The sequence below is a fragment of the Carcharodon carcharias genome, chromosome 11 (genome assembly GCF_017639515.1).
Source record: "Carcharodon carcharias isolate sCarCar2 chromosome 11, sCarCar2.pri, whole genome shotgun sequence".
NCBI lineage: Eukaryota > Metazoa > Chordata > Chondrichthyes > Lamniformes > Lamnidae > Carcharodon > Carcharodon carcharias.
The window spans coordinates 71119429-71144607 of NC_054477.1; the positions used below are offsets into that span (position 1 = coordinate 71119429).

Here is a 25179-nt window from a genome sequence, read left to right on the forward strand (position 1 = left end):
ATTCAGGATGGTGTATAACTTGAAGAAGCTGTTGCAGATGGTGGTTCCATGCGTTTGCAGCCCTTGTTTATTTAGCTGGCAGAGGTTGCAGGTTTGGAAGGATTTGTCATAAGTCTTGGTGAGTTGCTGCAGTGCATCTTGTAGATGGTACACACTGCAGCCGCTGCCTGCCAGTTTTGGAGTAAGTGAATGTTTAAGGTGTTGGATGAGGTACCGATCAAGTGGGCTTCTTTGTTTTGATGTAGAGCTTCAGTGTTGTTGGAGCTGCACTCATCCAAGCAAGTGGAGAGTATTGCATCACACTCCTGACTTGTGCCTTGTAGATGGTGGACAGGCTTTGGTCTTGCTCAGTACAGACACAGACTGCTTCAGCATCTGAGGAGTTGAATGGTACTGAACATTGCGCAATCATCAGGCATCATCCCCACTTCTGGCCTTATTTTGGAGGGTAGGTCAAGATGGTTGGCCTAGGACACTATGGCAGCAATGTCCTGGGGCTGAGATGTTTGGCCTCCAACAATCACAACCACCATCCTTTGTGCTAGGTAGGACTCCAACCAGTGGGGGGTACCCCCCCACCCCCCCATTCCCATTCAATTTTGTTAAGCCTCCTTGACGCCACACTCAGTCAAATGTTGCCTTGATGTCCAGGACAATCTATCTCATCTCACCTCTGGAATTCACCTCTTTTGTCCATGTTTATAATGGCATCTGAACCCAAGTGGCCCTTGCAGCTCCCAAACTGGTGAGCAGATTATCGCTGTGTGCTGCTTAATAACATCATCAATGACACCTTCCATCATTTTGCTGATAATTAAGAATAGACTGATGGGATGGTAATTGGCTCGATTGGATTTGGCCTGCCTTTTGTAGACAGGGCATATCTGGGCATGTTTTCACATGCCAATGTTGTAACTGCTCTGGAATCGTTTGTTAGGATGTCAGCTTTTACAAACTTATGTTGAGTATGAAACTATTGAAAAGATGCTGAATGATTAAAAATCTGTTAAATTGTTATGCATGGGATAAGGAACTGCTTTAAAAAAATGGTCAGGCCCGGTTTGACCTCAAACCTATCTGCTCATCCAAACCATGTGATTGCAGAAGAGAACATTTGGGCAGTAAATTATGTTCATTTATCTGACAAACTACAAAAACATCATGGAATCGAGTTAATATGCAATTAGATTAACATGCATAGTTTTCAGGAATGAGGCCCTGAAAATTAAAAGGAGGCAACTTCATGCTTGTAATGAGAAACGGAATACCCGAATCAGTAATTCAATACAAAGCATTTAAGAGCACTGGATCTTTACGTACAACTTAGGAATCAGGGTACTGTTTCGTCTCGAGATCGGGGTCTAATAGGATTTCTTTGGGTTTTTTCCTGTTACCCTAAGAATGCTATCATAGGCTGTTAATTGTAAAAACCATTCTTGTTTATTTACAGAACTATGTACATCCCAGTACTCTACATGAGGTAGTACTTCTACTTCCCACTAGATCTCAGTCTCATAGTCATGAGACATTGCATCATAGTTAGATCAGTATCAGGTGCTCCTGATGTTAACCCTTTGGTTATTTGGAATTTACCATAAGCAATATTGAATTTTATTGCAAGTTTCATCACACTCTGCTGAATGAACAGGTAAATGATCTGTTGCAGGATAGATGCTGCAGTTGAAAAGATGTATATTTATAGAAACTATAATGCTGTGCTCTTTACAAACATATAAACTTTAGATAATTATTTCATCGTCTGATGAAATGCTCCAAACATCTTGTTTACACAATAAGAACTCAAATGAATGATCAACTTTCCAAGGTTGCAGGCATAGAAATGCTGCATCACACTATATTTATTCTGACAACAATCCCTTTAATGGGCAGCAACTGCAGAAAAAAACTGCCTTCAACACTAAACTGTGCCAGAAGTCGCTCTTAAGCCTAAATCATTCCAAGGATGAGAGATCAAGTACCAATCCCCATCCAAGATATCAAACAGATCAGTTGATAACAGGCCCCTCTCAAAGTTCAAGGTTTGGGAAGGCGGCACCAAGATTGACATGGAATGAATAAAGCCTTCGTGAGCTGAAGAAAAATAAGCTGTTGGTGCACACCTTGTTTCAACTTCCTAAATCCTTGGGTGATCTCAGTAAGAAGATCTCACTCAGTGGCAAATACTTGAGATGGAGGAAATCCACATGTTTTCATAGCACTGTACTTCTACATTAATGTGCAATGTGATTAATATGCTATGTAGACAAGCTACAGTGAGGAGATCTTGTGGCACAGTGGGTAGCGCGCCTGACTCTAAGTCAGAAACTTCAGGTTCAAGTCCCACCCCAGGACTTGGTGGCCAAGGAAGGTGTGTTCATAACGTGGCCGAACAGGTTGATCATCAGTCTACAAACTTTTCCAAAACATGCCAATGGCAGGCAGTAAGAATGGGAGAGATTCCTGGTCAGCCACATGATGGAAATAAAGCTGGAGTCTCTACAATCACTATCCACAGCTCCAGGCTACAGCATGCATGAGAAAATGCAAGTTGCCACAGCAATCAACCACCTGGGTGATCAGCAACACACACCAAAGCTATGGTCTGTGAACAAATCCTTTGCTTTCAAGCCCAAAAGTATTTTTGACTTATGAGGCATTTAATAATATTTACCATGTTGATGGTACATTTTGCACTGCAAATTTGGCATTTGCACAAAGCAACTTTGGCTTTGTACTGACTCTAAACTTGGGTAGTGTAAGTTAGGTGGCAAGTCCTGAACTGATTCCAAAACGAAGACTTAAGCTCCACTCTCTAGAAAGTCTCAATACAGGTTGTTGAGCTTGAATTTAGGCTGCACTTGAATTGTAAGCAGCAGAGTTGGCAAAAAATGGCTTCAGACACTGTGGGTATAGTGAAAATATAGATTAATGAGAAATTTAATCTATGTATTTTCTAATTTTAACAAATAAACTTAGCACCTTTATGCAATAATTTTATCATCTTACATAGCACATTAAAGCCTCAAGTTATCACAAATAGATTAAAACTCACAAATGCCTCTCCCCATGAATCATGTTGAATTTTTTTGTATTAAAACTCCTTTCGAAATGTCAGCCCACAAAATTTACAGTGATTACTTTTTTGTTCAAATACAACAATGTACAGATTTTACTTCTTTGCAGATACTAGGATAAAAAATAATTTGATACTAGAAATTATTTTACAAAGTAGCACTAACCCAAATTTGTGTTAAACTTTAGGAATCTGATTTATAAATTAATTTAGCTAGCAAAATCTAGGGCAAGTTGACAGTAACTACATAGGCATCATTTCACCTGTTTTAGTGAGAGAATCTATCAGATTTCTAAAGATTAATTTAGCTAGCAAAATCCAGGCCAAATGCCAGGTTGACAATGCATAAGTATGCATCATTTCACCTGTTCTAGAAACAGAGAATTGAATATGACTGTACCATTGACTTGAGAAAAGCAGGTCATGTTGGCCATCTCTAATAATTAGTTATTCTGCCTGGGTAGTGAAAATGCAGCTATTTACTTAATCAATGACTCAACCAAATGTCATTTCTACTGATTCGCTTATAAATTAATAGCAAGACCAGCTAATGTGCAGGTGCTAATTTATTTAAACTGTTCTCAGCAGATTCTTGGAGTTCCATAATCAACATCTGGCACTTAATGTTAGTTGTCAATTTCACTTAGACACGCTTGTCTTAACAACTTTATTTATTATAAATGAGTAGAAATCATAATATATCATGAATAATTGTATAATGGATGAAATAGGCAAAGTAAATCAATTAGAAAAAAGCATACCAATATATTTAAAGGCAAGTTTAATAGAGTTGCTCTGATTAGCGTCTTAAAATTCTTTTCTCATTTTGAAAATACTTGTTCAAATATCTTCCACTACAGCATAGCATACCTATTTGCATTGAAGTATCCCATGTTAAAGCAAGCTCCTTACTCTATAGCCAAGTCATAAAAATTAAAGAGATAACTATTACTGGTAGAAGTACTCTTCAAAAAGCAAGAAATGTCTTTGTTCCAAGAAGCTGTCCCATCAGTCACAATGTACCCTCCAGTGTATGAAATTTGAGTTGTTGTTATGCATTAGTGTGGCAGCACACTCAAGTTGTGGAAAGTGAAGCTAGAGACCAATGCAGCAGCGTGCAGTAAAATATTAAACTTGCAGGTGGGGAGCACTTTTTACAGAAAATTACCTTATCAAATGTAATTTTCTTCTCCTTAAAATCTGTTTTCTTGTGGTAAAGAAACTATTCTGTAAACCTCAGTCCACAAGGTCTACCTATGGTCATCACCGACTTTGTAAGTAAATAATGATAAACCACTATCTCACCAACTACTTCAAATATAAAGTCACCAATTCACCGATTCTACCTTTGAATTTATCTGTTCTGACATAAACATAGTAACACATTATAACCCAACACTAATCTCATTTGTGTTAATTTAAAAAGTTAAGTTTAGTTTAGTTCATTCAGATATGCTTGCTTGACAATGACATGCAACATTAAAAACTGCTGTTTACCAACTGTCCTCCTGCCATGGGATGAACTTTCCTCATCTCCTGGGCTCAACTCTTGCTACCAGGCTAAACAGAGCTTGGTCCACTCAACAACCATCATAACTACATAGAACAAGGCTCACCAGCAGCACTATTACAATTGATGAAACAAAAAAGATAATGCAGATCCAGGAAATCAAACAAAACAGAAAATGCAACTGTGGAGAGAAGAGACAAATTAACATGCCAGGCATAACTTCATCAGATTAGGTTTCAATTTGTTGAGCATTTCCAACAATTGCTAAGTACAGTTCCAGAAAAGAACTTCTTTAAAATCATACTTCTTATATCTTTCCTGTTTTCAGCAAGCATAATTAGCAGTAGCAAAAATTACCAGAGAAAGTATCTGTGATATACAGTACTGTCCCACTTACAATGGTTAGCTTTTATAATAATCCATAATAATAAGTCCCCCCCCCAACTTTAATTCCCCAAATGAACATATTACATTGCATTACATTGACTCACTTCATAAATATACTGATCATTCCCCACAATTTGGAAGCTACAGGTCTACATCAATAGGAAAGGATTTAAGTATTTATCAGTTAGAACCAGCTATGTGCTTTTTTTTTCAGATTGCTGTATGTGCTAATTACTGAACAAACGTTAGCTAGATATATGTATCATGCATCAAGAAGAAACACTCATTTAATTTTACACACAATCACAGAATCTACAGCACACAATGAAGCCATCTGACCCATTGTCTGCTGCTGCTAGTTATTCAAATAATTCATTCCCCGCATGAGATATTTTCTCTCTTTGCCTCTTTCAGCACTGAGTGACTCCATCCTCAGTAATTTCGATCTTCAGCTCAGCTCCCCTTGCCCTTTGAATTCACTGCCCTTCTGTGCTCTATAAATTTCTCCCTCCATATAAACTTCTCTCCTACATACATAGTAAACCCTTTGACTATGCCATATTCCATGGCTTCAATCAGTGGCAAGGCCAGCTCCAATCATTTCCTTGTATCCCTTATCGACCTCCTTCCAACTTCTGCTTCTTGTGCATTTACCCCGGGAAAAATACTTTCCCAAATAAATTACAACAGCACTTTCCAGCTCCTAATTGCATAGCCCTTGGCCCTCCATTCAACACAATACTTGTGCTAAGCTTTGGCCCTTCACTTCATTCTTTGGTGCCTTTGTATCCCCCAAAAAGTTACCTTCTCTCATTCCCATCAATCTCCTTGGTATGCCCCCAAATTTGCTCCCCGGGGTCAAAGAGGCACAGACATGAGGGTGTCTCATGTACAGCTGGTTTAGCCTTCCATCAGAACATCTGGCTGGACCATATCAAGTGTCATTATACCTCTTATTTGCCAAAATAATCCTGGAACATTTTGGAGAACAAACATAACCACTTACCTCCTCCCGCACCACCACCCACCATCTTCTTAAAACCTTCTTTCCTGCCCCTTTCACTCTCAGTTCCATCAAGTGCAGGGAACTCATGGACTTCGTTGTTCTCAATCTTAGTGACATTTATTCAGCAAGTTACATCTTCCTCCAGTGCTCCATTCTGCTTACCCTTAAACCATTGTTTCTCTAGTTTCTTGATGTTTGGGATAAATTTGTAAAATGATTAACTGAGGTAAAGCAACGTCAGGTCCAGAAAATTTACTTTTTATGATGTAACGCACTAACCCTCCCAGAAGTGGGAGGATCATGCGCAGCATAAACACTAGCATAAACTAGCGAGTAACTCACCACCTGACTTCCCAAAGCCTGTCTACCATCTACAAAGTACAAATCAGCAGTGTGACGGAATACTCTCCAGTTGCCTGGATGAGCGCAGTTCCAACAGCACTTAAGAAGCTTGGCACCATCCAGGACAAAGCAGCCCACTTGATTGGCACCTCATCCACTGCCATAAACCTTCATTCCATCTACCACTGGCGCACAGTGTCGGCAGTGTGTACTAAATAATGTAACAACTCAACAAGCCTCCTTCAACAGCACCTACCAAATACATGACCGTTACCATTTAGAAAGACCAGCAGGTGCATGGGAATAACACCACCTGCAAGTTCCCCTCCAAGTCACACACAAAACTGACTTGGAACTGTATCGTCGTCATTCCTTCACTGTTGCTGGGTCAAGAGCCTGGAACTCCCTTCTTAATGGTATTGTGTGTACCTACATCACATGAACTGCAGCAGTTCAAGAAGACAACTCACTGCCACCTTCTCAGAGCAATTAGGGATAGGCAACAAATGTCAGATCCCATGAATGAATAAAAACAAACAAATCTGTTTGGCCAAAAGGCCTGCTTCTGAGCAGTAAAATTCTATGTACTGACTTAACTCATCTATGTTTTTCTTTAAATGCCTCTGGTATGGTCTTGCCTTCATGTAGTTTCAGTGCAGATGCATCTCAACAATCACATTAAGCAAGGCTACAACTTGATCACTAGCTGAAAGTATGGAATACAGGGTGGGACAGAATGAAAATGTGCAATTTATGGATAATAGAGTAAAAGAGATCAACTTACATCAATATCCTCCTGATTAATTGTTTCTGGATCCTCACCCATCATGTTAGCCAGATGCCTTTTCCCAATATTGAACTCTTCAATCTGCTGTTTTATAAATTCTTCAGTATATTTCGCATGAAATGTAGCAGCCATACTCTTTTTATGTAAAGAGGAGCTGCTGCAGATTAATCTCATTAGCTAGAATAAAACAAAAAGGCATTATCTTTTAACTTACGATCTACAGTAGTTCATTGCTTTGTTATAAAGTTAATCCAGTTTCCAAATAAAACCATTTATACCATGCAAATTGAGCAAGATTGCCTTTCTAGTTTTCCCCCTGTGATACATTGACAAATTGCAAAGTCCCTCAAAAAATGAGTTTGAACATTCTCAACCCAATCCTAGAGCACAAAACTTTCCACAATTGAGTAAAAACTAAAGCTCTTGTCTTGAAGCCTAAGGATGTGGATGTGAGACCTGGAAATTTCACATTCAAGTAGTACGACATGGTCTTCTGGGTTTTAAGAGACGCTGATGAATGAGTAAGCAGAGGGATCTTTATTCTGTAGGTGGCTGTGTTTGATAACAGATGCCCAAATGCAAAACAAATGTTCTATTCTCTCCACTGATATTCCTTATTTTGATGAGCATAAAAATTTACCAATAATAAAAACACCAGTAAGGTGCACTGGCAAAGTTGGGATATGCTGTACTCTTTCAAGATGTCAGTAGTTAAAAAAAAGACATTGTTTAACACAGTCTCTGCAAGAGTATGACTGTTATATAAAGGGAAGCACTATCAGACAGCACAGACTTTTTGGATCAAGTCAGTGCCATCTACCAACACTTTGCCAAATCTCCAGTATCTTTTGGAACAAAAAATTCTTAGCACATTGCCATTCTCTCAATAAATACTGCATATGTTACACCCAATTTATGAAAATGTCCATTTCGTGAAAGGGACACTGGTAGAACCCATTTCATAAACTGGGCAAACCCATTGCACGGATCATGAAATAGGTAGTTTGACTGCTCATTTCATGAAATGGCCAGTGCTATGTACGAATTTTGAAATCTTATTTGTGGAATTGTTGCTCAAGCCTGTTGCAGTGTACAAACTTAACATCGTGTACTAAGTTGCTCAATAACGGCATGAATATTGTAAATTTGGGAAAGCAAGTTTGTCTTTAAAGGCAGAAATGGTGATTGGTGAGAGGTGTAAAATTTAATATAAGTTTCAAAAGGACAAGTTCACATCTCCCTATTTGACTTAAATGGCTCACACAGGTGGTGATGGAAGGTGTAGCATTCTATGCTCATTCACCCTCTGAAATCCAAGGCAGCAGCCGAGGTTGCCCATGAGCTGCTTCCATAATTCTAGACAAAAGAAATCCACATATTCTTCAGTCAGATAATGGCAACATTCTGGGAAAAACTTGTGCTGGTTAACAGGGCGTCCCAAACATCCCCAGAGTCAAGGCTCTGTGAACGCAGTAATGGTGACATGAAGCTGGAGCTAATGACTTGGATGTGTGACAACAACTGTGCTCAGTGGAGCTATGGTGTCCATTCTGTTCAGTGGGCAATGAGGCTATAACGATGGCTCCTTACCAAGCACTCATTGGAAACAAACTACAGTGTGGCCTCAGATCAAAGTTGCCAGATGAGTTCCTCAACAGAATCTCCATGGTCATTGAAGAACTGGAAATACTTCTGGAGGAGAACATGGAAAATCGTGATCTTGAAGGCCCTTGGACCATCCTCCAAGGACAATCCTGAGCTGGCCCCAGAACCATCCACCACAGAAAACTGAGTCAGCCCCGGACCAACCAATATGGAAGATCTTGAGCGTCCCAGAACCATCCACCATAGGTGACCCCTGAGTTGGCGCCTGGACCACGCAACATGGACAACCCTGAGCCTGCCCCTGGGTTTTTCAACATGGATGATCCTGAGACATTCCCAGGACCATCCTCCATTAACAACCCTGAGCAGGCCTCTGGATCATCCACTACAGATGACCTTAAATCTGATGAAGAACTTCATCCTGTCACACATGCAAGGTGGCACACCAGGGCATTACAAAGCAAGCCAAGCAGATGATGGCACGCAGCACAATGTCACTTCAGGCTGTTGGTGTTAGAGGTTAGTGGCTGTCCTAGTGTAAGCATTTGACTGCAGTAAAGGTGACTCACCAAATTGTATAGATGGGACTGGCTACACCACTGGAACAACTAAGGGAATTATAAAAGGAAAACTTGCCAAGAATCTGTTTGAATTTGTAGTACAGTGGACTGAGTGCAGAAGAAATTCCACCAGAACAACTCAGCCTTCATGAAATTGTACGTGTGCAAATTGTTTGTGGTGGGCATGGCTTCCAGAGATGTCACTGCAGGAGTAACTGCTTATCAAGCAGGTATCCACTGCAACAGTGCCTGCCACAACCACAAGTCTTGTGACAACGTTGACCAGTGCTGACATATTAAGTGCGTATGAATTGTATTTATGCTGTTATTGTAAAGATTGATGTAGAAGCTTCTGAGTGGTTTGGGTGCGATTCTGAATGAAAAAGAACATAAACCAATGAATTTGAAACACTTGGATGTCACAATGAATCTGAAATATGCATAATATCCCTTTATTCAATGTATGTATGAATTGTTTCTTTATTTTTGCCATATTGTAATCATTGATGAATATAAATTATATCTGGATAGTTTGGATATAATACTGAATAAAACATAAGAGCACAGTAAAAAGAATTAAGTAGACTATACATTTGTGAAACAAAACTTTATTTTCCGTTCATAAAAGTTGGCCATTTCATGAACTGGGCAAGTTTTCCAATGCCCATTTCATGAACTGGGTGACGAAACTGCCAATTTCATGAACTGTGCAGGTAGGCTGCTCATTTCAAGAAATGGGCAATTTGACTGGCCATTTCATGAAATTAGGTGTAACACATAGACACCATATGGTTCACAAATGACCAACTCCAATAGGCTCATGTTATTATGTAATATAACTGGGTAGTGAAGGGTCCAAGATGACACAGATTTCTAAAATATATGTATTTCAAATAGCATTTAAATCCTAAAAACAAAAAAACTGCGGATGCTGGAAATCCAAAACAAAAACAGAATTACCTGGAAAAACTCAGCAGGTCTGGCAGCATCGGCGGAGAAGAAAAGAGTTGACGTTTCGCGTCCTCATGACCCTTCAACATGAGGACTCGAAACGTCAACTCTTTTCTTCTCCGCCGATGCTGCCAGACCTGCTGAGTTTTTCCAGGTAATTCAGCATTTAAATCTTATTCATTAAGTTTATATATTCCATATAGAAGAGGTTGCTTTTCTGTTAGGTATCCAACCATGGCTCAGCGATCACACTTGTGTGTCTGGGCAAGCAGGTTGTCGGTTCACGCTGCAATCCAGAGACTTTGGTATATAATCTATGCTAATAATTCAGGGCAGTAGTGCTGCATTGTTGGGAAGTGGTGTTTTTCGGATGAGACGTTAAATCAAAGTCCAGTTTAACATCTCACGTGGACAGAAAAGATTCCACAGAACTATTCAAAGAATAGTAGGGCAGTTCTCCCAGTGTTTTAACCAATATTTATCCCTCAAGCAACATCATCAAAACTGATGAACGGGTGATTAACCTTGTACTTCAATTTCCAGAAGGCATTTGTCAAGATGCCACAAAGGTCACTACACAAAATAAGAGCTCATGGTGTAGGGGGTAACATATTAGCATGGATAGAGGATTGGTTAGCTAATAGGAAAGAAAGTAGGCATAAATGGGTCATTTATGGGTTGGCAAGATGTAACAAGTGGAGTGCTGCAGGGATCAGTGCTAGGGTCTCAACTATTTACAATTTATATTAATAGCATGAATGAAGGGACTGAACGTACAGTTGCTAAATTTGATGACACAACAATAGGTAAGAAAGTAAATTGTGGAGAGGACATCAGGAGTCTGCAAAGGGATACAGATAGGTTAAGTGAGTGGGTAAAAATTTGACAGATGAAGTATATGGTAGAAAATTTTAACTTGTCCACTATGGCAGGAAGAATAGAAAAGCAGCATATTTAAAAAGAGAGAGATTAAGAACTCTGTGGTACAAAGGGATCTAGATGTTCTGGTACATAAATCACAAAAAGTTAGTATGTAGGAACAGCAAGAGATTAGGAAAGCAAATGGAATGTTGTTGTTTATTACAAGGAGAATGGAAGATAAAATTAGGGATGTTTTGCTACAGTTGCACAGGACATTGGTGAGACCAGATCTAGAGTACTGACTGTGAGAAGTTTTGGTCCCCTCATTTAAGAAAGGACATAACTGCATTAGAAGCAGTTCAGAGAAGGTTCGTTCAACTGATTCCTGGGATGAGGGGGTTATCTTATGAGGAAAGGGCCTGTATCCATTGGAATTTAGAAGGATGAGAGGTGATGCTATTGAAGCATAGAAAATCCTAAGGGGACTTGACAGTGTGGATGCTGAGAACATGTTTCCCATTGTGGGAAAGACCAGAAACTAGGGGACACAGTTGAAAAATAAGGGGTCGCCCATTTAAGATGGAGATGAGGGAAATGTTTTCTTTCAGAGGTTCAGGAGTCTGTGGAATTGTCTTCCTCAGAGGAGTAGAGACAGTTTCATTAAATATGGCAGAGGTATATAGAGTCTTGACAAACAAGGGAGTCAAAAAGTATTAGGGGTAGGCAGCAAAATGGTTGATAGATCAACCATCATCTTATTGAATGGCAAAACAAGTCTGAGGGGCCAAACAGCCTACTCCTACTTTGAATGTTCATATGACCTTGCTGTGTGCACATTAGTTGTTGCGTTAAGTACTTCACTATGGACAGACATACTGTTTCTTACCAAGTCTGTTCTTCATGCAACTTCAGCTAGGAGTACTCGACATTAAGCTAAACATCCCCAAAACTTTAGCCTTTACTTAATTTATCCTTTCATGGCATGTGGGTATCAAAGGGATGGGCAATGCTGACCTTGCCAAACTGCCATTGAACTGAGTGGCTTTCTAGGCCATTTCAGGCTGAGTTAACCACATTGCTGTGGGTTAGAGTCACATACACGCCAGACCAGGTAAGGACAGAAGGTTTCCTTCCCGTCAGGGCATTAGTGGAGCAGATGGAGTTTATGACTATTGATGATAGTTTCATGGTCAGCATTACGGAGACTGGCTTTCAATTCCAGATTTTGTTAATGGAATTTAAATTCCACCAGCTGCCATGGTGGGATTTGAACCAGTGCCTGGGCCTCTTCATTACTAGTCCAGAGACATTACTCTTACACCATCTCCTTCTACCTGAACCATTTACAGTAATGGTAAGTGAAGGAGAAATTCCAGTTATTTACTTAAAGAATGAAACCACAAGATTCCACCGTTTAAAACAGAAGAATTTTTACTATACAAAGACTTAAACAAAGCAAATACTACCTGCTAAAACCCAGAATGAACATAAGTTAAACATGAATTAAGCAACAAATTGCAGCCAATTATAAACCACAAATTACACTTTAAATGGCAGATACACCCAAGACAGATCTCACTAATTGGCTCGGCAGTCCACCCAGCAAATATGTCATTAATCTTAGTCACAAAGTCCTTCAGAACTCTGTCTTCCTCATGAAGAATTTCAGCTCTTCTAGGGTTTAACCTGATCCTCAGCTGACAGTAGCGCAAAACAAACCCCAGGTTCTACGAGTTCGATCTTCAGCAAAGATGGCACATATCTGCAGAACCTGCTCAACTTGGTCTGGGTGGTGTAGGTCCAATAATGTTATGCTCAAGTAACAATGCAGCAATTATATCTTTGCTTATTCTCAGCTTCTGGATCTAGCCTGTGTCTCCTTCAGCCTGCCTGTACTGCACCATTGGAATCATCATATACTGGGCATTGAGCTTTTAAATGCTTTCAACCAGGAGTTATGGTTTCCAATCTGTTTCAGTCTTAGTTTCCTTAGAAACCATGAGGTTCGGTTTCGGTTCTTGGTTTCTCTTTTCAATTAGGGTCCATCTCAAACAGTACGACATTGAAACTATGGATTCCATCACTCAATAACCTCAATTCATGTTGCAAGTAATAGATAATTATTTTGTTTGCAATGTAGAAAGATGTCCCAAGACACTCCACAGAGGTGGATGCTGAGCCAAAGAAGTAGATATTAGATGGGATAACCAAAGCCCAGTGAAAGTGAAGGGCTTTATGAAGAAATTCCAGTGTTCACCCAGACAGCTAGAAGTATAACTACCAATGGTTAGGTAAAGCGAGGGAAAATGCACAGGAAATCAGTGTTAGTGAAGCATAAGGTATTTGTGGGGAGGAGATGGAATTTGAAGGCTAGAGAAGATCACAGAGATAGGAACAGAGTAATGAAATGGATTTAAACACAAGGATTTACCACTTCATATGCAGCACCTGTGGCAGAACCTGATGGGGCGCAATGTAGTTCAGCAAGGATAGGGTTTATGGGTGATTGGGACTTGGTACAGGGCAGAATAAGGAAAGTAGCGTTCAGGATCAGCTGAGGTTTACAGAGGATGGAGAATGGGAGACCAGCCAGAAGAGTATTGATGATGAAAAAGGCAGTGATTCAGCTGCAGATAACTGAGGCGGGAGGGGGGATGCAGTTTGATCAAATTAGATGGTCTTTGTCATGGAGAATATAGGGTTGTAAGCTCAGCTTGTGATTAAATAGGTCACCACTAGTTTAGCCTGAAAATGGAGTGCAATTGGTGGCATGGATATGAAGATTGCATGGATTTTCACTTTTCTCTTCACAATGTTAACAGGAGGAAACTGCAGTTTACCCAAGACTTGATTTCAGACAGGTAACCTTACAAAAGTAATCAAGAGAGTTAAAATTAGGTATCATTGGTGCAAATATGGAGCTTAACTACATGGCTGCAGATGATGTTGCTATAGGGCAGCATGTGGATGAGGGAGGCAAATGTATAGCATTTGGTCATCAGTTTAAAATAAAGCACGCAAGGGTATGAAAGCTTTAGCGAAGGTGCAGAAAAGACTTACAACAATGGTTCCAGGGATGAGGAATTTCAGTTATGTGGATAGAGGGGACTGGCCTTCTTAGAGAAGATTAAATGGAGATTTTATGGAGATGTTCAAAATCATGAGGGGTCTGGATAGAGTAGATAGGGAGAAACCATTCCCGTTGTTGGAAAGGCTAAGAACTAGAGGATACCAATTACAGACAATTCACAAAATTAGTAACTGCAACATGAGGAAAAATGTTTTTTTTAAACCTAGTGACTGGTTAGGATCTGGAATGCACTGCCTCAGAGTGCTGTGGAGGCAGATTCAAACCGAGGCTTTCAAAGAAAATTGGATAATGACCTGGAGGAGTGAAAAATTGCAGAGCTACAGGCAAACGGGGGACTGGGTAGGGGGCGTGGTAGCATTACTAAGCGAGGTGTTCTTGCAGAAAGCCAGTACAGACCTGACAAGCCCTCCTACTTTCTCAAGCCATTCTGCAATTCTATGAACTGAAGAAAATGAAATAAACCTATGATTTATGATCAGCTTTAAATTGTTGTTGTTTGCAATGTAATAGAAAGCAAGATTTAGTATTTTCAGAATGAGCCAGTCTACAGTATGATCTGACAGAGTCCACATGGTTTTATGAAAGTGAAATTACGTTTGACAAATTTATTAGAGGTTTTTGAGAATGTAACTAGTAGGATAGACAAGGTGGGTCCAGCCGTTGTTGTATACTTGGATTTCCAAAAGGCATTTGATAAGATGCCACATGAAAAGCTAATATGCAAGATAAGGGCACAGCTTTGGGCATAATATATTAACATGGGCAGAGGATTGGTTAGCAGACAGGAAGCAGAGAGTCGGAATAAACAGGGCATTTTCAAGTTGACAGGCCTTGACTAATGGAGTGCCACAACAATCAGTGCCAGGGCCTCAGCTATTTACAATCTACATTAATGACTAAGACAAAGAGAGAGTAAGTTTTCTGACTATACCAAGCTAATTGGGAACGTAAGCTGTGATAAGAACATAAAGAGGCTGCAAGGAGGTGTGGGCAGGTTAAGTGAATGGGCGAGAAGATGGCAGATGGAATATAATGTGGGGAAGCATGAGGTTATTCACTTTGGTAATATTCTTCAGTTATGAAGAAGAGTCATAGGGGACATGAAACATTAATTATTTCTCTCTCCACAGATGCTGCTAGGCCAGCTGAGTTTTTCCAGCACTGTGATTTTACTTCAGGTCTCCAGCATTTTTTGCTTTTACTTTGGCAAGACCACACCTGGAGTACTGTGCGTAGTGTTGGTTTCCAAATTTAAGAAGGATATATACTTGCATTGGAGATGGAACAGTGAAAGTTCATGAGATTGGGATGAGAGGGCTGTGCTATGGTGAGATGCTAAGTAAATTGGGCCTATGTTCTCTGGGGTTTGGAGAATGAGCAATAATCTAATTGAAACATACATGATTTTGAAGGAGCTTGACAGGGCAGACACTGAAAAGTAATTTTCCCTGGTTGTGGAATCTAGAACACAGGAACAGTCTCAGGGTAAGGGGTTGATCGTTTAGGACCAAGATGAGGAGAAATTACTTCATGCAAATGGTTGTGAATCTTTGGAATTCTCTACCCACAGGGTTGTGGATGCTCCATCGTTGAATATATTTGAGCCAGAGATAGATATTTTTTTTGGTCCTCAGGGAATCGAGAGATGAGGAGAGGGCAGGAAAGTGGAGATGAGGCAGAAGATCATACTGAATGGTGCAGCAAACTTAAAAAGCCACATGGTCTATCCCTGCTCCTGTTTATGTTCTTATTTATAATCACTAACTTCCAATGCTCAAAAATAGAAATTTCCATCACATATACACATTTAAAAAGTTTTAAATCATGCAAGGAGTACACAACTGTCAGTTGGCAGAGCAGGCCGGTCCCTTCCTTTGGAGTCAGCAAGTCATGATTCAAGCCTAGGACTTGAGTCCATAATCTGGGGGTGACAATCCTTTGCATGTGAAGGAAGCCTGCAAAATCACAGATGTCTGTCTGAATAGATCATAATCAATATCTCATCTGTCTGCTCCTGTGGAGCTTAACGATCCTTCATGCACTAAAGAGGAGTTCTGGATTCTTCTGAAAATAAAACCAATGAAATGTCCATTCATCTCACTGCTCTTTGTCTGATCTTGCTGTGCAGAAAAAAAGCTGTTACATTTATCCAAAGCATAGGGACTGCACAATGTAATTTTTTCAGATATTTACCCACTTTTCTTATAAAAGCCATGGATTATATTCCAACCATTGTGTCTGGTATGGCATTCCTAACCTCTCAGTTTGCTCTTTTGGCAATGACTTAAAACTAACACAATTTAATTTTTAACCATTTCTTCTCCTCAGTTTCTGTCCCCTCCAGGTTAAATCTGCCATCTCCTTAAAAATCATCCTTGATCCTTTTGTCCTTCAAAAACTACCGTGCCATCCAACTCTCTTTCTTTCAAGAAGTCCTTGAATGTGCTTTCACCTTCCAAATATATGCCAATCTTTCTGGCAACTCCATGATTGAACCCCATCAATTGTGTTTCCACTCTGGCCCCAGAACTGAAACTGTCTTTATCGAAGTCACAATTAACACCCTGTGTGCCTGTGACAGTGGTAAACCATACTCCTGAACCCACCTTCAGCCTCTGCACTGACACATTCCTCCCCCAATGTCTCTTCTGTCATTCAGCTGGGTGGGGCTGCCCTTGTTTGGTTTCATTTCTACTTGTCTAGTGGTAGCCAAATAATCACCTGCAAATCCTTCTTCTGTGCCCCGTACTCTCTCTTGGATAGATACCAGAGGTATCTATCTTTGCTCCTTTCCATCTTTTAATCAAATGCTGCCCCTCAGTGACATCATTCGATAACACAATGTCACAATCCATATGCACGCTGATGACAGCCTGCTCGACCTCACCCAACCTCTTTCAACCCCGGCATAGCATCCGATTTGTTCTGTCGCTTGTCTGACACACAGAGCTGGAAAATCAGAAATTTCCTTCAAATTAAATATCAGTCAGGACAAAGCCAATGTCTTCGGTTCCTACTATAAACTGAGCAAGCCACCAAACGCATCCCGTTTCCTGGTCGCTATTTGAAATTGAACAAGATTGTTCACAGCCTCAATGTATTATTTGACCTTGAGCTTCCAATCCCATATCCATTGCATTATAAAGACCACTCATTAACACTTCTGTAACATCACCCATATCCGACGTTCTCAATACATCTGCTGCTGAAACCCTGATCCATGCCTTTGTTACCTTCAGATTTGCTCATTCCAATTCTGCCCTGGTTGTCAACCCACCCCCTCCTAATCTTGCATCGTCCATAAAATTGAGATCATCCGAAACTCTGCTGCTGCCTGTATTCATACTCACAAACCATTCCCTCATCACCCGTGCACTCCTACATCAGGCTTACAATCCGGCAACATCTCTACCTCATCCTTGTTTTCAAATCCCTTCATGGCTTCACCCTACCCTATGACTGTAGCCTCCTTGAAGCCTACAACCATGAGATCTTAGTACATCTCCAATTTTCATTGCTTCACCATCGCCTCTCCTCTATTCTCTTTAAACACCGTGTTGTTGACCAAGCTTTAGGTCACCTATCCTAATACCTCATGTGGCTGTGTATCAAATTTTGTCTGGCATAGTACAACATCCCAGGATCATAATCATCAAGTTTAAAAAGAAACATTCACAGGATATGAGGCTTTCTGGCAAGACCAGCATTCACTAATTGCCATAGAGAACTTGGCGATGAGTCCCCTCTAACCACTGCAATCACATCGGGTAGGTACATCCATAGTGCTGTTAGGCAAGGATTTCAAGAATTAAAAGACCCAATGAAGAATCAGCAATATACTTGCAAGTCAGGATGATGTGCAACTTGGAGGGGGAGTTTCCAGCTGGCGGTGTTCATATGCATCTGTTGTCCTTGCTCTTCTAGGTGGTAGAAGCGATGGGTTTGGAAGGTGCTGTCAAAAGGAGCTTTGGCAAGTTGCCACTGTACATTTTGTAAATGGTACACACTACAGCCGTGTGCCAGTGGAGGGAGTAAATATTTAAAGTGGTAAATGAAGTCGATCAAGCAAGCTGACATGTCCTGGGTATTGTTAAGCTTCTTAATTATTGGCGCTACACTCATCCATCTAAGTGGAGAGTATTGCACCACACTCCTGACTTGCGCCTTGTAGATGTTAGACAGCTTTTGGGTGACAGGAGAGGAGTTACTCGCCACAAAATTTGTATATTCCGACTCACTTTTGTAGCCACAGTATTCATGTGGCTGGTTCAGTAAAATTTCCAGTCAGCGCCGCTGTTGTCGTCTGCTGTCCATGATTCAAGGATGATATCTACTCAGGGTTGAGGGTTTCTGCTATGGGTCTTCTCGTGACTGATCAGGGTGATTCTTCACCCACAGACCTTTGGGCACATGGGCAGGTTGTCGAGAGTGGGATCCGGAGGCAGGATTTGCTTCCTTTTCTTTCCTTCTCTGCCACTGCTCTGCCTCAACACATTGTGATTCAAAGCGTGATGCAGCTTGAAAGACAAGTTGTTGCCATTTTGAACAATTGGTAGCAAGCTCTGCCCATTCATTAATGTCAATGCTGTGCTTCAAGGAGAGCTTCAGAAAGCTTTGCAGTGTTTCCTTTGTCCTACCCTGGATTGTTGGCCACCTGAGAGTTGAGAAAACAGGAGCTATCGGGTGAAATACACTTTTTGGCCATCCAGTCACAAAGCTGATTTTGAACGAATGCTTGTGGAGCTGGCTTTAAGAAGGACGCTAGCATTTGTTTGACAATCCTCCCATTGAATCCACAAGATGTGGCGGAGGCAATGCTGATGGAATTTCTTGAGCAATCTTGTGTTGCCAATACACAGTCCAAGTCTCACTGAAGTACAAGTGTGTGGTGGCAACAATTGCTCTTTACACTAGGACTTTTGCTGATTTACAAAGGTCTTCACCATCAAACACTCGCTACCACAGTTTGTAGAATGCTAAGCTGGCACACCTGATCCAGCATTGGATCTCCTCTTCAATAGTGACCTTTGAGTGGTGGCAGTCAAGTTATGGGAAGTAAGCAACACATTCCCGAGTCTCTCCTTCAACATTTATGGGAGTTACAATATTTGGCTGACCAAGTTGGGGGGGGGGGGGGGGGTGTTGCTGAATGTTGCCAAAAAGAAAATTCATAAGGACAGGCTAAGTTTCTTGTACGCAGAATTGGAAGAGATCAAAAAAGTGGCTTGCAAATCTGGTGCAGAGTAAATAACAACATTGCAGTCATCCACAAACTATAGGTCATGTCTGTCTATTGCAATCAGTTTACTTGTGGCAAGGAGGTGACAGAGATTTAAAAGTTTTCCATTTAAGTGGAAATTAATACTGACACTACAGAGCTGATAAGAGGTGAACAGCCATTGTCAGGTAGATTTTATACAGTATGGGGGATTATCACACAGCCTTACTTGACCCTAGTTCGGATTTTGAAGGTGGTTGTTTCAGATCGCCCACTCAAGATAGCTGTAATCATATCACAAAGAAATTGCAGGATTGTGAAGAAGTTTCTTGGGCACCCAAATCTTTGGAGCACAATCTATAGAGCCTTGTGACTTAAGAGTCAAATGTTTTGCTCAGGTCGATCAATGCAATGCAGAGTTCCTAGTGTTGTCATCAACGTTTTTCTTGAATTTGTCTGGCAAAGACCATGACAGAGGGTCCTCTTGAAGGTCTAAAACCACACTGTCTCTGGGAGGATTTTCTCAGCCACAGGAAGTAGCTGATTCAGGAAGAGTGTCAGGATTTTCCCTGCTATGGGCAAGAGGGAACTACCTCGATAAGCTTCACAGCATGATTTATCTCCCTAGGTGGTCACATATTTCAGCATCATTTTCACTGAACTGGTCCTGATGACAATGGTGCTTGCACTCAATGGTCTAGCACAGAAGCTGAGTACAGCTGACTTTATTTGATCCCACTGTTCTGGAATTGAATGTGTGAAGATTTTCCAGAATGGCCGTGAATTGCACTTGGAATTCCTCTCTTCAATCAGGCTACTTTAGAACTGAGACATTGATCATTTTCCTCTTAGGCTTTTGGGCCTTGCAATATCTTGTAGCTGGGTGAATGTTCAACACCAATCGAAGAAGTCGGTGATATGTCCAGCAGGCGTTAATCCCCCTCATGGATTGAATGATACAGATATCACTTAGATCATTGACCCAGTGACATGATCCAAGAGGTGCCAATGCTTTGATCTAGGATGCCTCCATGTGATTTTGTATTTGTCCTTCTGGCAGAAGAGGATGTTTGTTATAATCAGGCCATGCTGGGCATGCTTTGTAAGGACGCCATTTGCATTGCTTTACCCACCCCCTTTTCCCATTAGTGCACTCCAGATGTCGAAGTCACGGCCAACAAGCATTAAAGTTTCCAGAAGCATGCATGATCTTTTCTTTTGGGACGGCAGTGAGGACTTCAAGGTCAGGATTGAACTTTTCCTTAACATCTTCATCAGAGCCAAGGGTTGGAGCTTAGGCACTGACGACAGTGACATATTGGTTACGGCTGAGCTATAGGTAAAGTAACATGATTCTTTCATTTATACAACTGGGGAATTCAGGGAGTGCATCCAAAATCCAACTCCGTGGACGAGGGTCGCTGTCACATCTTTCCTTTCCGCTGCTTGTTCCTTCAGCTGCCCTTCCCCAGGATGGTACATCTCTCTGAGTGTGATGTAAATTTGAAGTCTTGAAAGCTCAATTGATAGGATTGCAGTTTTTCTTTGCAGATGTTCTCTTGAGATTATCCATGAGTGTTTTAACATTCCAAGCTGCAAAAATTCAAAATTTTCTTTCTTTGACTACAAAGATTTTGATCTGACAGGGGATAATTCCCCAGTCAGGGGGCAGGGGGACAGCCTACTTTTAGAGCGACTACATCCCTCCCCATTTGGGTTGAGCAGAGTGTATCCTGAAGAGGACTGCTTAGTCACAGATACTGAAGGTGTCCAGTGACCTTCACACATCTATTGCCTGTGTATATTCTTGACAAGGGTCTCCTAGGTCCACAGCCCTGTCCCTGACACCAATTCTCCATTGCCACAGGACTTCGCAAATAGACCTGGTAGAAATCTGTATATAACTTTGTTTAACGTGGGGGTCTTGGGGTACCATAATTGTCCACAAAGTTGCTGGTTAGATTATGGTGACACGTCATATCACAATGACTGGGATTACCTTGTCCCTGCTGCCTTTTTCCATTTTCACAGCCAGTGAGAGACACAGTCTCAGCGACCAGAAAGTACTCAACTGCAGACAATAGTAATGCCAAACGAAAGGACATGGTTAGATCCTCTCTTGTTGGAGATAGTCATTGCCTGGCACTTTTGTGGCACATATTACTTGCCACTTATCAACCCAAGCCTGAATGTTGTCCAGGTCTTGCTGCATATGGACCATTTTGTTACAAGCAGTTGCAAATGTTGCTGAACACTTGCAATCACTTCTGATCTTATGGTGGAGAGAAGCTTGTTGATAAAGGGCTGGAGAAGGTTGAGCCTAAGACACTACCTGAGCAGCTTCTGCAGTGAAGTCCAGGGGCTGAGATGATTGGCCTCCAACAATCACAACACCTTCCTTTGTGCTTGATGTGACTCCAATCATTGGAGCATCTTCCCCAATTCCCACTAGCTTCAAATTTTACTAGGACTTCTTGATGTGACACTCGATCAAATGCCGCCTTGATATCAAGTGCAGACACACAATCTTCACTTCTGGAACTCAGCTCTTTTGCCCACACTTGAACAAAGGTTCTGATGTCTACAGCTGAGACCCACTGGCAAGGCCCAAACCAAGCACCAGTGAGCAGGATGTTGGTAAAGAAATGTCACTTGAAAGCACTGTCAATGACAAATTCCATCACTTTGCTGAAGATTGAGAGGAGGCTGGTGGGACAGTAATTGGCCAGATTGGATTTGTTCTGTTTTTGTGAACAGAATGTACCTGGCAATTTTCCACATTGCTGGATAGATGCCATTGTTGCAACTGTACTGGAATAGTTTGGCTAGGGGTTCAGCTAGTTCTGGTGGACAAGATGTCAAGGGCAGTCAACACTACCCTCACAATTACCAATTACAGATTTTTTACCTGCACTTTTAGCTGTCCAATACTACACTGTTTTGAGATGGTGAAATCAGGTTTGTTAACTTGGCAGTGCAAGGTTAGGGTAATGATTGTTTATCTGCACTTTTAGCTGGCAAATATGCAGATCCATACAAATTTTAAAGTGGCTATTCATCTTGTAATTTTCAGAAAAAATTTACTTGATCTCCTCCTTTTAAGATTCTTATTTGTTTTATTTTCTTGCTGCCTATATTTTATATTCATACATACATTATTTTGAACTCCTGAATTCTATTCAGAGCTCACTTAAAGGACCTTTATGTCGTTACAGAAATTCCTAATATATACCTCAGTCTGAGCAGTACAGAACCGATGTCGTTCCAATTACTACCAATTAACAAACCTGATTTCACCATCTCAAACCAGTGTAATTTTGGACAAACAACCAAAAGGTGCCAAGTTCAAACCAAACTGTGCCAAGTTGGGATTCTGAATCTGAACTCAATAAAGCTGGTCAACTGTACGCTGACGCCACAAAAGATAATTGACGGATTCTCATTAAAATCCTAACTGGTCCACTAACACCCTTCAGGAAAACACTGCCCATTTTCTACACAGTCTGGCCTACATGTGATTCCAGTCCCACTACTTGGCAGGGCTTTAACAACAACTAAGGACAGGCAATAAATATTGCCTCGCCAAGGTCACCCATAGCTCTTGAACACATTATAGGAGAGTGGAAGACATTGTACACATATTGAGAGCGGAAAGGGGAATCAGGGATAGACTTTAGAGATAGACCAAGATCTTATTGCACAGATGGAAGATCGCCCTGTTTGCAGATATCGTCAAGGTTATAGTATACAAAGACGACCAAATAGATTCTTGGGGAACACAAGGTGTCAGTGCAGAGGTTGCACTGGCTGGTTTAGCACAGAAAGGAGTGGAAGAACCCAAATTAATAACACCTTTTGCTATTTTAGGGCATTCTAAACTGCTTCACAAACAATGAAGTGCTTCTTTTTTAAAAAAAAATGTGCAATGTGGAGAAAGAAATTTACATATAACATGACCCCACAAACAGCAATTGAATGACTATTAAATTAGTTTAGTGATCTTGATCAGGAAACCAGGAAAATTTCCCTGGCATTCCTTTAAAATAGCGGGTGGGATTATATAAAAAAGGATAGGTGGGGCCTTGATTTAACAACTCGTCCTGAAAGGCCGCACCTTCGACAGTGCAGCATTCCCTCAGTACTTGCGCTCAACTCTCTAGATTGAGGCATGGGCCTTGCGAACTTCCAACTCAGAGGTGAAAGAACTACGACGGAGCCAGGGTTGTGAATGCGTTGGAGGTTACTGGAGCTGGTGAATAACCAGGTAGGAATGAGATGAAGAAGCGGCACCCGAGACTCCAAAACTCGATTTTGAAACGTTTCATTCCCGCGAGTACCAACAACGTCTGATTCCGAGTTAGGGGCCAAAACAAACGCTAAAACCCGACACTCACTGAAGACATCCTGACATAAGTAGGAACATTCCTCGCCGCCGCAGACCCGCAACATCTCCGCAGAAACCCACCGAAAATCCCGCTGCACGCCGCCATTTCTGCAGCCAGTAGAAAACGTCACTGCGCATGCGGAACAGGTAACCTTTCACCCGTCAAATTGTTTTTTGAAAAAAATTATAGTATACTAAGACGATAAAAAAAAGAATCAAACTTGACCGTATACCCTGTGGTTAATGTGTTTTTAAGAAAATGAGCCGTTATTACTTGACTTTATCCAGAAGAATGCGAGCATGCGTAATGAATAACAAACAGTCTTGACAATGTGCGGAACAAAAACAGAATTACCTGGAAAAACTCAGCAGGTCTGGCAGCATCGGCGGAGAAGAAAAGAGTTGACGTTTCGAGTCCTCATGACCCTTCGACAGAACTTGCGAAACGTCAACTCTTTTCTTCTCCGCCGATGCTGCCAGACCTGCTGAGTTTTTCCAGGTAATTCTGTTTTTGTTTTGGATTTTCAGCATCCGCAGTTTTTTTGTTTTTATCTCTGTATTGACAATGTGCGGCGTTGCTGGGACTGATACGCATGCGCATTACGCTTTCTAGGGGCAAATGATGAACTGAGCATGCGCGTTTGGCGAGCTCTGCAAACCAATAGTGGGATCATAGGCATGATGGTGATAGCACAGAAAGTGCACTTCTTAACATCATTTATGGTGCTGTATTTATTTTCAATAGTGCCAAAATTTGGCAAAGCAAGAGTGAGAATCCATTTTCATCCTACGTGAAGAGGTTAAGGCTGCCACTGTTGTTACACTTGAAGAACATAGGAACAGACTGAAAGTAAAATTCTTCAGATGCTGAAAAGCTAAAATAAAAACAAAAAATGCTGGACGTACTCGTCAGTCAGGCAGCACATGTGGTGCAAAATAGGTCAATGAGCTTTCTTCAGAACTCTATAGGAATAGTTCATCCAGCACCACAAGCCTGCTTGGCCCCAGGGCTCATCTGTACCCCAGTATTATGGACTTGATTTTCCAGACAAGTTTCTCATGAGAAACAGTAAACTTTAATTACGGGACTTCAGCAGCAATTACATGCTTCCACCAAGAACCACAACTAGACACAAACTTCACCCCAAAGGTCCCTGCGCTTCAGGCTGATTCGTTCACACTGTCACATGATTCTACACAATATAATAAATCTTAAAGCTACAGTCACTACATTCCTTAAAGCTACAGTTACTACATTCCTCCCCCTTTAATTTTTTTTTTCACAAGACATTACAAATATACACACAGGTTATGAAATTATAAGTTCAGTCTCTCAGGTGCTTTCTTAATCCAAGTGATACTTCATAGCTCCACAACTTTAGAATCTCTTACTGAATCTTCATT

General features: G+C 41.1%; 1 protein-coding gene across 3 annotated transcripts in view; it reads right to left on the reverse strand.

Moving 5' to 3' along the window:
• mrps9 (mitochondrial ribosomal protein S9) overlaps window positions 1-23911 on the reverse strand; it is a 104569-nt gene extending 80658 nt beyond the window's left edge. For 2 of the 3 annotated variants that reach the window (XM_041198937.1, XM_041198938.1), the window contains exons 1-2: window positions 23786-23903; window positions 7103-7282 (exon numbers count right to left, since the gene is read on the reverse strand). In XM_041198937.1, coding sequence (XP_041054871.1) covers window positions 7103-7282; window positions 23786-23881 — 276 coding nt within the window. In that variant the 5' untranslated portion in view covers window positions 23882-23903. Of the gene's footprint in view, window positions 1-7102; window positions 7283-23785 lie in introns of all 3 variants that reach the window. The other variant, XM_041198936.1, reaches the window with a different exon arrangement.
• Between the last annotated feature and the right edge of the window lie 1268 nt (window positions 23912-25179).